Source organism: Zosterops lateralis (assembly GCF_965231275.1).
Source record: "Zosterops lateralis genome assembly, chromosome: 9".
In the NCBI taxonomy this organism is placed as follows: domain Eukaryota; kingdom Metazoa; phylum Chordata; class Aves; order Passeriformes; family Zosteropidae; genus Zosterops; species Zosterops lateralis.
In genome coordinates this window covers 16,353,288-16,367,968 of record NC_139769.1, presented here as the reverse complement: position 1 = coordinate 16,367,968, position 14,681 = coordinate 16,353,288, and the positions used below count along the sequence as shown (strand labels likewise).

Here is a 14,681-nt window from a genome sequence, read left to right as displayed (position 1 = left end):
GAAATTCAAACCATTTAGGAGATGGCTTCTAAGTTTTTGTGCTGCTTAATAGTCACTCTGTGCTTTAAGCTCATTGGCTCATATTTGTGAATTTAGTGAGGAACTTGATATCAGAATACATAAAGGCACTTCATGCTTTTCACAAACTCAGCTAAATTCTTGTGTCTTAATTTTTCAGCTTCAGTGTGCTTTCAAATTTATTGTAAATCCCTATAAAATGACACAGCTTGCAACAGAGGCTGACAGATCTCTTGCCTACAACTGCTAGTAGGCAACAGCATGGTATGCTTGGCACTGAGGTGTAAGCTTTACTGAACTAGCACTGCATGAAGGCAGTGCTCTTAATTTGGTGTGTAGCCCTACTGCATAGTAAAGGTTGTTGTTATGAAATAAGAACTTGGAAAGGTCATAAACCTACTGGTAATAAATACAATTAATAATGTACATAGAACAATGGATTTAAGTATGTTCCTATCAGAAAGAATTATTAATGAACAGAAAGTGGACAGCATAGATCTGATGACAGGAAGGTTGCATCTAATCTGAATTACTGAGTGACCTAGGAAGCTTGCTTGGAGGGATTACCAAATAATTATGTTAATATGCAATTATCACCTCATTTCTTCTGTAGTAACCTCAAGATGTAGTGTAGTAAGGGTGTTATAGCAAGTGCTGATAGTTTGCAAAAATACTGATGTTCAAGATTTTTTATGACAATAAGAGTAGCTTAAGGCATTTAAATTATGATCTGTCAGCTTGAAGATAGATCTGACCTTACTCATTTTTAATGCTTAGACTGTCTGGCCAGAGGCAGTCATATCTGCAGAACGCATTATGATTTTTAAAACTGATACTTTATGAATAAAAACAGTATTTAAAATCAGGTAGATTTTTAAGTCAGTTAATAGAGAGTGGAATGTGGCTTAGCTGGATAAATAATTGGTTTCTTTCCGCTTTTGAATGCGAAATAATTTCTTTATAGTAAATAGCATAGCATGTAAACCAAGAATAACACTGTTAAGTGCACTGCAGTCATTCTAGGGCTTAACTGAAATAATTGAATTGAATTTGACCTAGCCTTTAGATAAAGTGTGTTTCAAAGGTAGGAGCTGGTATTCTGTATGCTTTTCCAGACTCTTTCCATCACTATTTTTACATGTATATGTCTCCTAGGTATATTGCACTAGATGCTTAAATAAAAATTACCTCAACTATCTAGTTGAGGTAATATAGTCCTGGTAGTGGATATGATAAGCAGTACTTTCAACAGATTGGAAGTTTGATCTCAAATTTTAATTTTTCAAATACACCAAATATTAAATGCTACATATTTTGACAGTATTAATAATTTTGTATTCCTGATCTAGTATAGAGAAGGTAATTTTAAAACTGATGGAAGTATGCAAAGAATATTGCATAGCCTTGGTTACATCTTAGTTATTACAATGTTTGATTTTTCTTTTTTTCCCAAGAGACAAGTTAGATGATAACATTTCCTCAAAAAACATGGCATTGTGTCTTTAGTTATACCTATTGTTGTTACTGCATAAATTCTGACACGTGGAGTAGATAATGTAACTGAAATATTGCATATTGGTTCAATGTTACCACAGGACTAAATTGTTGTAATTTAAAAATACATTTTCTGTTTTCTCTAATGCTACACTATTAAAACTGTTAACTTTATGGTTGTTGTCCTGCACAAAAAATAATTAATTGTACCACCTTGATAGCTGGAAAAAATAATAATATATGATGATAAGAATAAAAATGATAATTAGCTGAAAATTATTAAAATGTAGCAGTGATATTACTGATGCAGTAAGCATTTCAGGCTTGATACCTGTATTACCATAGAAGACCTCTAATCACACCCATATGGAATAGTTCACAATCTCCATAAATACACAGTATGGAGAGGAGTCTCTTACAAGATTGCATGAGGTAATGCTTTAGATATCTCTGATAAGGAGAATCTCAGTTTGATGATGACCACAGGGTGTCCTAGCCACCTTCTTAACTTCAGCTTTAACACTAATATTCATTAGCAGTATGGTTTTGTACGTGGAGCAGCATAGTTTTTCTTCATCTTGTAAACCTGTGAGAAGTTTTGAGGAGCCATTCTGATAATGAGGATTGCAGTCTCCGAGCAGCGCAATATTCTCAGTCTGCCTCCCCGCTGTTCGGGGGGTACCAATGAAGTTGCTTTAAATGGGAAGCGTCTGTTCTTCCTCTGAACCCCTCACACCAGAACAGATGGGTGGAACTTAGAGCATGGAAGGTTTTACCTCAGAGGTGGTAACAGTGAAGCCACTCATTAACACTGAATTTACCACTTCGTTAGCAACTTTGCTTCCTGTTGAGAAAAGCTAATACAGGCTATCAGATTGACTGAGCACACTTTTGTCTGCGTCTGCAGCAATAAACCAAGGAAAACACACCTCTTCCAGGCAAAATTATCTTAACCAGTTTCTTGTAAATGTTTTGTGAACAATTTTATACTCTACTGCCTGATACTATATGTACCCTACATTATTGAGTTATAAAATTGCTGGAACTGTTGTGCGTCATTGTAGGCTTCACTTCTTTTAATTGACTTTTGCATTACTGATTCTTAGCACATGTTTGCACTGCCCATTTCTAACTCTTGTAGGTGATGTAAAGACTCCTGCTGGGTGGTGCATTATCACCATTTTAGGGTGATAGCTTTGAATGTGATCTTATTGGAAGTCGTTATTATAGTGAAAAATGACATGGAAAAATGACCCGTCTCAAAACCGGAAAGAAAAGCAAAAATCTAAGAAATGCAAAATGAGAAACTGTTTTGTCTAGTAGAACATTTGCATAAAGGTATGTTATAGATAATAATACAATAAAATATTTTAAACACTCTTCAGGCATTTTTTGTGGCTCTGATTTGACCATTGCTGTATTTCTAAATTGGCTAGTTCAGTGATGGAGTAGCAAAGGAAATATTTTTTTAATGCCTTTGTTTTTCATTGTATTTCTGCTCCAAATATAATTGTTTTTATCTGCAAAAGTAAGTTATCTTACGTTAAAGTTTGATTTGTGTAAACTCAGAAGAGGTTAAATACTTGTTTTGTCCTTTTGCTGATTTGAAACAAAATAAGTGCAATAAAAGAGAATTTCTATGAAGCCGTAGTTAGCTTTGAATTGTGTGGATAGCCGCCATTCTGTTGAATTGAAAGTACTGGTTGTATTTTAAAATGTTATGTATGAAGATGAGACTGGTGTTGTTTAACTAATTGTTTTCTTTCCTTAGGAAAAAAGGATGTCCAAAGTGGTGTTCCTGGATTTTGATAAAGGACCATTGCAGGAAGCCATGGATATTAGTTGTGAGTTATAACATCTTAATTCAAAGAGTCTAGGTAATAACTCCTTTTAATTGAGTTCTATTCAAAATGTTAATTAGTAGCTGAAACTATGTGATTGCAGGGATTCAAATCCCCCAAAAGATCAAAGTGAGTAGTATTCTTTAAGGGTAAAATACGTGATTTCTGTAAAATATAGATGTCCTGACTCCTAGATGAATGTTTTAATGCCATATGCTTAGTTTATTCTGAGGACCTGTATAAAAAGTGAATGTCAGGGTAGACTAAAGTTTGTATTTCTGTTGGTCACACATTTTCATGTGTAGGCAACTCGTTTGTGCTCACTAAGCATTGAACAGATGATGTGATGTATGAATAAGAGTCACTTGTAGAAAGACAAGGCCACCCACAGGGAATTAATATGCAATGGTTCTCTGTACTGGAAGATATTGTTAGTGTCATGCTCTGGATTCAACACAGTGACTTCATCTGGTGGGTAAATTCTAATGAAATGTTCCGTTCTTACAATATTTTTTTTCCCACCTTTGATAAGATGTTGTTTAATTTGCTTATCATTTAAAATATAAGCAAATGGGATTTACATGTTTTAAAGCAAGGAGAGTCCTTTTGTAAGAAGGGAATAGGAAGACGTCTGGTTCCCTCTGAATTTGATCCTTTGCTGTGTCTGTGTCACTAATCAGATGCTTAAAATCAGCTTCATTCTGTTTTTTCCTTCTGCAGGCTTCCATGTAGCATCAGGTCAGTTGTATGGAAGTACTTCGAAAAAAGTGCTACCTTGAGAAACGTAAAGACTGTTTTAGTTTCCTAAAGAAAAACCAGAATTGCTAGTAGATGTCTGGGTAGCCTTTACTCCTTACTTTTACTTCTGGAGAACAACTGAAGATAATCTGTATTTATGTACATATAGAATGTATTTGCATTTGTTTTGACAATCTGATTTTCCCCATCTTGCTTATGTGTAGGTCTCAGACTTCTTTGAACTGGGATATTTTGCAGTGACTAGTTTGCTGTATGATTATTAATATTGCATAGCAAAGAAATTGTTGGGTTTTTTAATTGCTTCATTGATTCACTATAAATGTCCTGGATATCCTAAATGAAAAGTAGATTTTTGACAAGTTCAAAACATCTTTTTAGATTACAGTGTGAAGAATGATCCTGAAGAAAAGCTGTAAATTAAAGTTGCCATTATTTATTTATGCAATTACCTGATTTTTTTCTTGTTTATTTTTTTAGTATAAAAGTACTTAATGGACAGACCAGCAATATGGATGATTTAGAGATAAATACTGGAGTCACTGGTGCTAAAGAAGAAGAAATCCTATGTGATGATAATTTTGTATCTGAGGAAGAAGGTGGCATTCCCAAACCAGAAGAGAGTGACACATCATTTCAGAAGAACAACACATTGACTCTGAGTGAGGAGCTGTCAAGGGACAGATCTGAAAACGCCTTAAGTGGAGGCCAGGCTTCTCTATTTATACACACTGGTGCTCCTACTGTTTCTAGTGAAAACTTTATGTTGTCTAGAGGAACTGCTGTTAATGGACCAGTTTCACACTCCACCTCAGCAAAGACTTCCATGATGAATAAAGGCAGCGGACAGCCTGGAGGTCATCTCACAGATTCCTGCTCAACTTTGACAGTGGTTCATGATCTTCAGCTGCCTGCAAAGAGTACAACACAAAAATCAAATCAGCACCAAGTTTTATTTTTGTTACCTGATGTAGCACATGCTAAGAACCTGACTCATTCCATTAAAAATCTACCTACCTCTGCTTCAATTGGTTCTGATTCACAGAAAACAGTAGGAAATAGTGTAGATAGCACTTTAGTAGACCAAGTAGAAGTTTGTGAGGATGATAAAAATTTACTACTAAAAGATGATTGTGTCGATACATTAACAGGCATTTCCTCAGGTACAGGTGGCTTCAGATCGGGATGTGATCCCAGCTGGGATCCGCAGAAAGAGTTTATACAGTTTCTTATGACAAATGAAGAAACAATAGAGAAGTCTCCCATTCACTGTAAGGTAGGGCTAGAAAAGAAGCGAAAAAGGAAAATGGATGTTAGTAAAATAACACGCTATACTGAAGACTGTTTTGATGATATTCCTAGTAAATCAAAACTATTAAATGTTGAATTCTTAGAGCAGAATGAGGAGCTACAGATAGTAGAACCACAGAAATACTCATTGAGTAAAGTAAAGCCTGAATCCACCGATGAAGAGCTGGAAACTGTTGATGCTATCCAACAGCTCATTTATAGTCCCAGTAGTAACTGTGCAGAAGATACTTCTCCTGTTCACACTAGCACTTTTCTATCCAATACTTTGAAAAACAAATGTGAAGAGAATGATTCTGAACCACCATCTACTTTCAGTACTGATGAACCATCATTTTATCCCTGTACAAAGTGCAATGTGAATTTTAGAGAGAAGAAACATCTGCATAGGCATATGATGTACCATTTAGATGGGAACAGTCATTTCCGGCATCTCAATGTCCCCAGGCCCTATGCATGTAGGGAATGCGGAAGGACATTTAGAGATCGTAATTCACTTCTTAAACATATGATAATTCACCAGGAAAGAAGGCAGAAACTGATGGAAGAAATCCGTGAGCTGAAAGAACTTCAGGATGAGGGTAGGAGTGCACGGTTACAATGCCCACAGTGTGTATTTGGTACCAATTGTCCCAAAACATTTGTGCAGCATGCAAAGACCCATGAAAAAGATAAAAGATATTACTGTTGTGAGGAATGCAATTTCATGGCTGTGACAGAAAATGAACTGGAATGCCATCGAGGGATCGCTCATGGAGCAGTAGTCAAATGTTCTATTATTGGTAGCGATTTGTCCCAGAGAAAAGCCCAGAAAAAGGCGTCCTTGAAAGATCCTTATTTAGGATCCTCAGGAGAGTCATTCGCGTATATGTGTAAGCTGTGTCCGTTTGGTACTTCAGCTAGAAGCGTTTTAAAAAAACACATGGCATATTTGCATTCAGCATCATGCATTGATCCCTTTGGTAGCCATCTTAGACTAGAGAAAAGAAAAGGCAGCATAATAGACGAATCTTTAGGTTTTCGTAGCAGGACAAAACAGTTGATGAAACATTCTTCTACTTTTCCAAAGAACTCTGCTTTAAAACAGGATGTAAAAAGATCATATGGCTCTACTTCACAGTCCGGTAGCTTCGCAAAACTTCACAAGAGACCCTACAGGATACAGAAGGCTCGGAAAAGCGTTTCACAGTCATCTGTAAGTGTGTGCAATCTAAATTCTACGAACAAGAACTTTTTTATTAGAAATAGCATTGACCAAAAACGTAAATATTTTCATCAAGCAGCAAAGCAGAAAGCTAGTGCCAAAAAAAGTAATTATTTGTATAGACACAAATATGAAAACTACAGGATTGTTAAAAAATCTAGTGACTCTTACCCTTTGCATTTAAAAAAGGAAGAGTCCAAATCTGTCAGTTCTTTACGTTTATTTTCTTCATCAAGTAATAATTGTTTTGTCGTGGATTCAAATAGCCTTGATTGCAAAAGGGCAGAAGGCTGTAAAGATCATAGGCATGTAGCTGTAAAAAGAGTGGTTAAAGAATCCAAGAGGGAAGGCTCTGTTACAGGAGATGATTTGGATTGCTATCCAGATTTTCTCCATAAAATGACTGTTGTTGTTTTACAGAAACTAAACTCTGCTGAAAAAAAAGACAGCTATGAAACGGAGGATGAAAGTTCATGGGATAATGTTGAACTATGTGATTACACTACACAGTCTGTGGAGGATGAATCTTACAGTGATATTAATCAGGAGCATGTAAACCTATTCCCCATATTCAAAGGTAAAATGGAAGATAATGAAGCTGGTGATAAATCTTCACTTGGTTATGAGCAGAATGATGGCTTTTATTTTGAGTATTATGAAGATGCTGAGGGTAGTAACTTCTTGCATGATTTGCATGATCCTCAGAATTTAGAAAATGTAGGATCAGCATTGCCAAAGCATAATTCAGTTTTCCACTGGACTGATTTGTCGCTTGAAAAGAAGTCGTGTCCATACTGTCCAGCAACCTTTGAAACAGGTGTTGGGTTGTCCAATCATGTCAGAGGACATCTTCACAGAGCTGGACTAAGCTATGAAGCCCGTCATGTTGTTTCACCAGAACAGATAGCAACAAGTGACAAAATGCAACATTTTAAAAGAGCTGGAACAGGGACTCCTGTTAAACGTGTTAGAAAAGGTAAGAATTGTTTTTTTATTTGAGTACAAAGTAAAGAGGGGGGCAAAGAGATTTTTTTGAGCACTGAAGAAGACTTGCTTTATCTTGTAGTAAAGCCTCTCTTCTTGTGATTTGCAGTTGTCATGTTTAACTGTATATAATTTTCAAAAACATTATAATTGTTTTTTTTTTAGCGATTGAGAAATCTGAAACTTCCTCTGAGCATACATGTCAGCTCTGTGGTGGCTGGTTTGATACTAAAATTGGATTGTCTAATCATGTGCGAGGACACCTGAAGAGGCTTGGCAAAACCAAGTGGGATGCACACAAGTCTCCCATCTGTGTTCTGAATGAGATGATGCAAAATGAAGAGAAGTATGAAAAAATCCTAAAGGCTTTGAACAGTCGCCGTATTATTCCCAGACCATTTGTTGCTCAAAAATATGCATCAAATGATGACTTTTTATCTCAGAATGTTATACCTCTTGAAGCATACCATAATGGCCTAAAGACTGAAGATATATCTGTGTCTGCATCGGAGGAAGAAGGGCTGAGTTTCCTAAATGAATGTGATGAAACAAAAGCAGTACTACATGATGGAAAAAGAAATCAGTCACTTACACTGATAGAACTCCTGAAAAACAAGAGGTTGGGAGAAGAAAGGAATCCTGATATTTCCCCTCAAAAGATTCATAATCAAACTGCAAGAAAGAGGTTTGTTCAGAAATGTGTTCTTCCATTAAATGAAGACAGTCCATTGATGTATCAGCCACAAAAAATGGACTTGACTATGCAGTCAGGTAAGAAGGTGTTTCTTGACAACATTTCCAGAGAATTGTATAATTAATAGAAAATGTACAAGTGCAAAGTATTTTATTTGGGATCCTGTTCATTTAATTCTTGTTTCATTTCCAGAGGACACTTGACTGCAAGAGGTAGCACAGCAAATTTTTCTGACATGTTTTTCCTAAAATGAAAAAACCCCTCAGCAGCACTGAAGGGTTTTTGCATGGAATAGTTCCTGTTCTGCATATGACTGGGCATGCAAATTGAAAACGGACACAGTGAGCCTCAGTAAGGAAGAAGACACAGCCTGCAGTAAACAAGTTGAAGTGTCCAAGCATATTTGGTAGACTAACAGTTCTGAAATGTTTGGGCTTGCAACCCTGTTTTGGGGTGTTTAAACAGCTGCAGGGAATACTGCATTTAAGTCTTAAAGGTTTGTGCAAGGCAGCATTTGCTCAAACTAACAGAACTGTTGATACCATTAGAAATGCATAATACTGCAAATTGGTGAATCACTGTCAACTAATTTTGATGGTTTTAGGTAAACATACTCTTACAACATAGATGGATTCTTGTTTGTTGCAAATTGTGGCTGCTGTGAGAAACTCATGCTTGCTTAGGGCCTGTCTATCCTGGGTGACAACCTGTGCTGGTTCAAGCTTTGTTGGCATACAGTTGTAGCAGCAGGTTTCCAATGCACGGCCTCTGACCAATAAGGACCTAGATTGTCCCTCCACTGAGAATTGTACTAATCAAACAATTCTGCAATCAACTTCCTAGCTACTCTGTATACTAATAGAGCAGGCACTTAGGGTGATGTTTTTAGCTTGTCACATGAGAATTATTTCTAGTCTTGGGGAACTCTTACAACATCCTTTTTAATGTGTACGTAGAGCTTGCATTTACCCGTTTCTTGGTTGGACACCACCAGTGCTGCTGGATTCTCTAGACTGAGGAGCAAGATCTTATTTTTATACTCCTGACTTTTTTTGGTGCTGTTTCTTTTCTTGTTATTAACTAGGTTAGTAAAACTGGCAGTGCCTAGTACTTTTTCACCTATATTCTCTTCTTCCTTTAAACAAAAAACCCCAACAATCTGATGTGCTCAGAAGTTCTTTTGGGGGGCTATAAAAGTGTGGCAATAAATCTCTTAAGAAAGGTGGCTTTCTAAAATGACATAGTAGAAGTGGAAAAGAGTTACATTTTATGTCTTCTGTATGTCTGTGGTTGTCCCTTAAGACAGGAAATTGCTTAATAAAGGAAGTGTATCTTTGACAGGTTTAATGTTTTGAAAAACAATGCTCAAGGAATAGCTTGCCAAACCTGACACTGTTTTGCTTTCTGTGTAATATTTACCGCTCAATACTAGGTAGAACCTGTTGGTTATGATGAACAACCAAGTAAAAACAAACATATGCTCGCCTGGTACTAACAGTTCTGAATGGGGCCCGATAGTTTTCTGTGGCTGAGGTAACAGAATTTGATAACTAACACACTGTGCCAGTTGAGTTAATAAGAAAATATTTAACATCCAGTTGAAAATCTTCTGTTTTTCCTAAAAAGGACAAATACTCCTAATTCTGGTTTTAGTTTTAAAAAGGCTTTTACCAACCAGGTATTCTTCTTCTGTAACTTGCCTGAAAAAACAGCATGTCTTCTGTGAGCTGCTGGAGAATAGCATTCTTTCTTTTCTGCAGAGACTTTTCAGCTGAGTAGTTTTAGCTTTTTCATTTTTTCTTCTACTAATTTATTAGTAGAGAGCCAGAAATATTAGTAGACCAAAACAATATAACTTTGGTAAAATGCAGGGAGAAATATTATGGTGAAGTTGAGCAGGAGATAAGTTATAATGGTTTCTTTGTCTGTAAGTGAGGAGTTCAGTATTGTTTCATTGTTTTCGTGTGATAAATGGCATGTTGCTTTGTTGATATTTATTTAGCACAAAGATTTTAGCAAAAAACTTCAAATTATTTACTTTCATTATCAGTTGTGCATCTGAAGTAATGAGTAGAAAATGCACTGAACAAAATGTTTTGTCTAACAGCTGTTCAGTGGTGTGTTTTACCACCTTTTTCTCTGAGCCTTGAACAGCAGCCTAATTTTAGTATTGAGTGCTTTGGTCTTATGGATAAAACACTTTTAATTACCACTTTGTCAACTTGACGTTTCAAATTCTCTTCATTGGAAATTCTGAAAGCTCTGAAATTTCTGAACAGAATTGTGCTATTCAAATTGCAGGATTGTATTTTGCATTTGAGCTTCATTATGTGGAGATCTGTGGGAGCTTGGTAGTAGGTATTAAATGCAGAGTAGCCTACTGGGCTCAAGTTGCCTCCTTTCTGTTCTTTTTCAAATAACATGGTTTGGCTTAAAGCACTAGGTGGAAAACTAATAACGGTTAACTTGGATCCTTCTAATATACTAAACAATCGCGTCAATGCAGTGAATATATTTTAAACCATCTTTATTGCAGAAAACTTTTTACAACGCTTTGAGAATTTCATTTTTTGAAGAGAGAACTGGATTATAGTTTTCTTTTGAATGATAGGTATGCCTGTGAAGCTTAGAACGTGTGTGCATTGCAATACGACGTTTACAAGTGCTGTTAGCCTGTCCAACCACTTACGCGCTTATGCACGAAAGAAGAGTGCTGGACTTTTGACTGGGACAGGTATGTTTTGTTACAGATGTAAAAGCAAGTCTGTCTATGATACATTTTCTTCATCAGACTGGACAAAAGCATATGTCAATTCAAAATAATTTTGAAGCTTCTGCTGGTAAACAATTTATTTGCCATAAAACTTCAGCAACTTGTAAGAAAATGTATGTTGCTGTTGTCCACTCTCATGTCTGATTTTCATTATTAGTCTTTGATTTTGGATCCAACACTTAAGGTATGTAAGCAAAACTAAGAGATGGTTGCTTAAATTCATTCTCCTGTGATATCACAACTTCCAAAGCAGATAGTTGGCCTTCTAATGAAGTGTTTTAAAGTATCTCAGAAATGAGAGCAGTGGGAAGGAAAAAAGGCAACGATACAACAAGTAGTTTTTACTGTCTAGTACATATTGTTACAAAGAATACTCCAGTAATATAGGAAAAGCAAGTAATTTTACACTTTGTATATTTCTAACAACATATTATATGTAGTTGGTTTCATATCTTATTTGGCTCACAACCCAAAAACTACCTGCTCTGACATAGAGTGAGGGTAGTACAGCATTTGGCACTGCTGTTGATGTTTTTTATTAAAACACACTTCATTTTGAAATTCTTCTAATATGCCATATTTTGACTTGTTTTCAGAGGCCTGCAGCTTGCTTGGCTGTAGGCAGTTTCTGAGTTTACTTGGATTATTGCTGGGATTAGTGGGACTTCACATGATCAACAGCAAATTGAGGAGCAGAGATGCAATATAATGAGGAAAATTTGGAGATGTGAAGCCTGAAATATTCTGTAATTAAGAAGGGCAACCATCAGTTTTCTGTGTCAACAAACACAGACTTTTACATAATGCTCTTGGAAAATGCATAATCCTTTTTTTAATCTGCAGATGTAATTCATTATGCTAAGAAGGACAAACTGAGTAGCAGGCTTTCTCTGTAGAAGGCTAAAAGAAATATTTTTATAATATGGGCCTGTGGCTGCCAGGTCTTATGTTGCACTGCATTAATGCTAAAACAAAGCAGATTTGGAAGGAAGTCAGCAGATGCTGTAATACCTAACATGTAGAAGAATATGCCTTTAGTCAGTGATTCTGAAAATTTTCATATTTATTCAGTAGAAGGGTGATGGTAGTGAACTTCCTTTACCGCTGCTGTGATTTGATATTAGCCCTGTGCTAAGTTCCTTTTATATACCTATTGAGGAAGTATTTTTCAATAGCTATATATTTAAATTGCACTTTAATAACAGTAATTCAATGAAGGAGACTCTGGCAAACAGGATAGTACACAGAGATTGAATTGACAAGCACTTTGTACCTAGCTTCCCTTTTGCTAAGTGGGAAAAGTAAAGGAAGCTTGTTTAGGTACTTTCAGGGATTTTTGTTTGTTCTCTCTAAGAAAGGTATTTTGCTAGTGAAGTAGTTGCATAGTCATCAGAACAGTTACCACTTTTCTTATAAAAATGGAAAGAAAACTCATAAGACTTTTATCATTGGACCTAGAAGTTGGTTTTGCATTACATTGGAAACAAAATGGGGTTAGAAACAAAGTTTAAATTAGAAGTTAGAAGAAAAGTTTGGAGGAAAAAAATCTGCTAAGCCAGATAAATAACTTATACTATGGATAAAGGCCTGTTGCTGAAACCATTGACTTAAGGAGTCAATGTTGAGTTTTAGCTATAACATCATGCAGCCAGTGTATATTTGTAGTAACTTAGTCATTATTCTGCTACAACTCTGTGAAGGCTGTAAACTTTGCTCATTGACTTCTCATTCAAGCAAGCTTAATGCAAGGCTTGTAGACCAAGAAATATGCTTTTAAACAGATATTCTATTTGATATTCCACTTTATATTATAAAGTTTTGTGAAGAGAATTATTTTAATGCAAAATTTCACTAGTACACACTAGTTTTAAAATCCACACAAATACTTGTTATGAGTGTTGCTCTCATATAGATCTTGGGTTTTCTTATTAAAAGATGGCTGTGGTTGAGAGCAATTTCAAGATATCTTCAGTTGGGCCCCAGCTGAACCTTCAGTGGTTTTCAGCCATTGTGTGGAGACAATGAGGACATGTTTATACATGTTCCTTCTTCTCATTAAGCCTTTCTTACATCTTCTAAAGCAAACATAACTACCAAAAATAAATCATATCAATTAAATAATAATGTCAGTTTCTTGCTGTAATAAAATAATGGTGTCTAAACATGAATGCTGAAATTCTTTTATCTGGCAGTTGTTATGGGACCTATCTAGGTACTACTGTCTATTAGGAGAAATACATGAGAAATATGTGATCTCTGCATGCCACCAAAGTGAGACCTTTCCAAGCATTACATTAGCTTATGTACTAGTCTCAGATTTTCCATTTGTCTACACGTGTTTTTGATATTGACTGTTACCACATTGCTCTTCTAGCAGATGCCCTGCTTCTTCGGTCAGTAATGTCATCATACTTAGTTAAATCTTAGCCTGTTTTTCTTTTCAAATGTAACTTGACAGTTTTAGCAGTATAGTAGACAGAGTTAAGCATAATGGTAGCTTTGGAGAATGGACTCAAAAAAAAAAACTTCCTAGAAGTGAAAGTTCCTAGGTTGTTGGCTGGTTTAGGTTAGTCTTTATTAAACTTTGTTTGTGCCTATACCAATGCGTTATAGATCAATGTAGAGCAAATACTTGTGTCTTCAGATGTCTGGCTGGAACTTTTTTGTTGTTGTTATTCAGTCCAATTTTTAACAATGTAATGATCTAATTGCTCATCTTGAGCAGGTGTTAATTTCCTTTTATACCTGTTTTGATGTATAGCAACACATTGGTGTTTCTCAGAGCAGGTGGTCAACTTGCTTCTTTCTTCTGAGTATCTGTAGAGCATTGGACAAACCTACACAAAATCTTCAAAATGCATCTCACTCTTCTTTGTTATAGTTATATATTCAGCTTCCTTTCTTTTTTTCTCTTGCTCCCTCCTGCCCTGGCTCTCTCCAGGTTTGCTCTTGATTCATTCTTGCACCCTGGCTTTGTATATCTTCTCTTTGTTGACTCTTTTCACATACTCAGTCTCTTCTTACTGGCTTTCATCTTCTGGGAATCACCACTTTCTTCTTTGGTCTCTACTTCTATAGATGGAGACTGCTTTGTCAGAAGTTTGGGAGGGAACAGTAAAGTACAGAGCAAGGAGTCTGGCCTTCAAGCCAACAGTGTGACTGAGGTAGCAGTTCATGAGGGCTGCTATGTGTTCAAATAATTTCAAATGTTGTTTTGTCAAACTTGTAGCTTTGGAATGTTTGCTGTGAAAGTACATCAAGTATGCAGAAATCTGAGATCCATTTGTGTGTCATTTTGTGCTGTTACAGTCATAACAAATCAACTGGCATGATGAGCTGATTTTCAGTATCCTATAAAATCCTATAGGGAGCAAATGATAGGGTTTTTTGGTTTTGGTTTTTTTTTTTTTTAATGTACTTCACTGTGCAGTAGTGATGAGGATAGATAGCAAGTGATTGAATTTGAAAAATTAGTAACTAAATGTATAAGGTAGTTCATTATTTTTTAGTTTTTAATTGGCAATGTTTTCAAATGGCTAATTAGTTCCATTTCTGTGTCCAATTATTCAACTTGTTTTAGCTTACATACACTTTGGCAAAAGTAATGAA

The 14,681-nt window shown here is 35.9% G+C and overlaps 1 protein-coding gene across 7 annotated transcripts in view; it reads left to right on the top strand.

Moving 5' to 3' along the window:
- The window catches only part of ZNF644 (zinc finger protein 644), a 74,477-nt gene that overhangs the window by 51,150 nt on the left and 8,646 nt on the right, over positions 1-14,681 (top strand). For 4 of the 7 annotated variants that reach the window (XM_083867553.1, XM_083867551.1, XM_083867552.1 and 1 more), the window contains exons 3-5: positions 3,284-3,389; positions 4,590-7,597; positions 7,771-8,376. In XM_083867553.1, coding sequence (XP_083723679.1) covers positions 4,621-7,597; positions 7,771-8,376 — 3,583 coding nt within the window. In that variant the 5' untranslated portion in view covers positions 3,284-3,389; positions 4,590-4,620. Of the gene's footprint in view, positions 1-3,283; positions 3,390-4,589; positions 7,598-7,770; positions 8,377-10,910; positions 11,034-14,681 lie in introns of all 7 variants that reach the window. The other 3 variants (XM_083867556.1, XM_083867557.1, XM_083867555.1) reach the window with 3 other exon arrangements.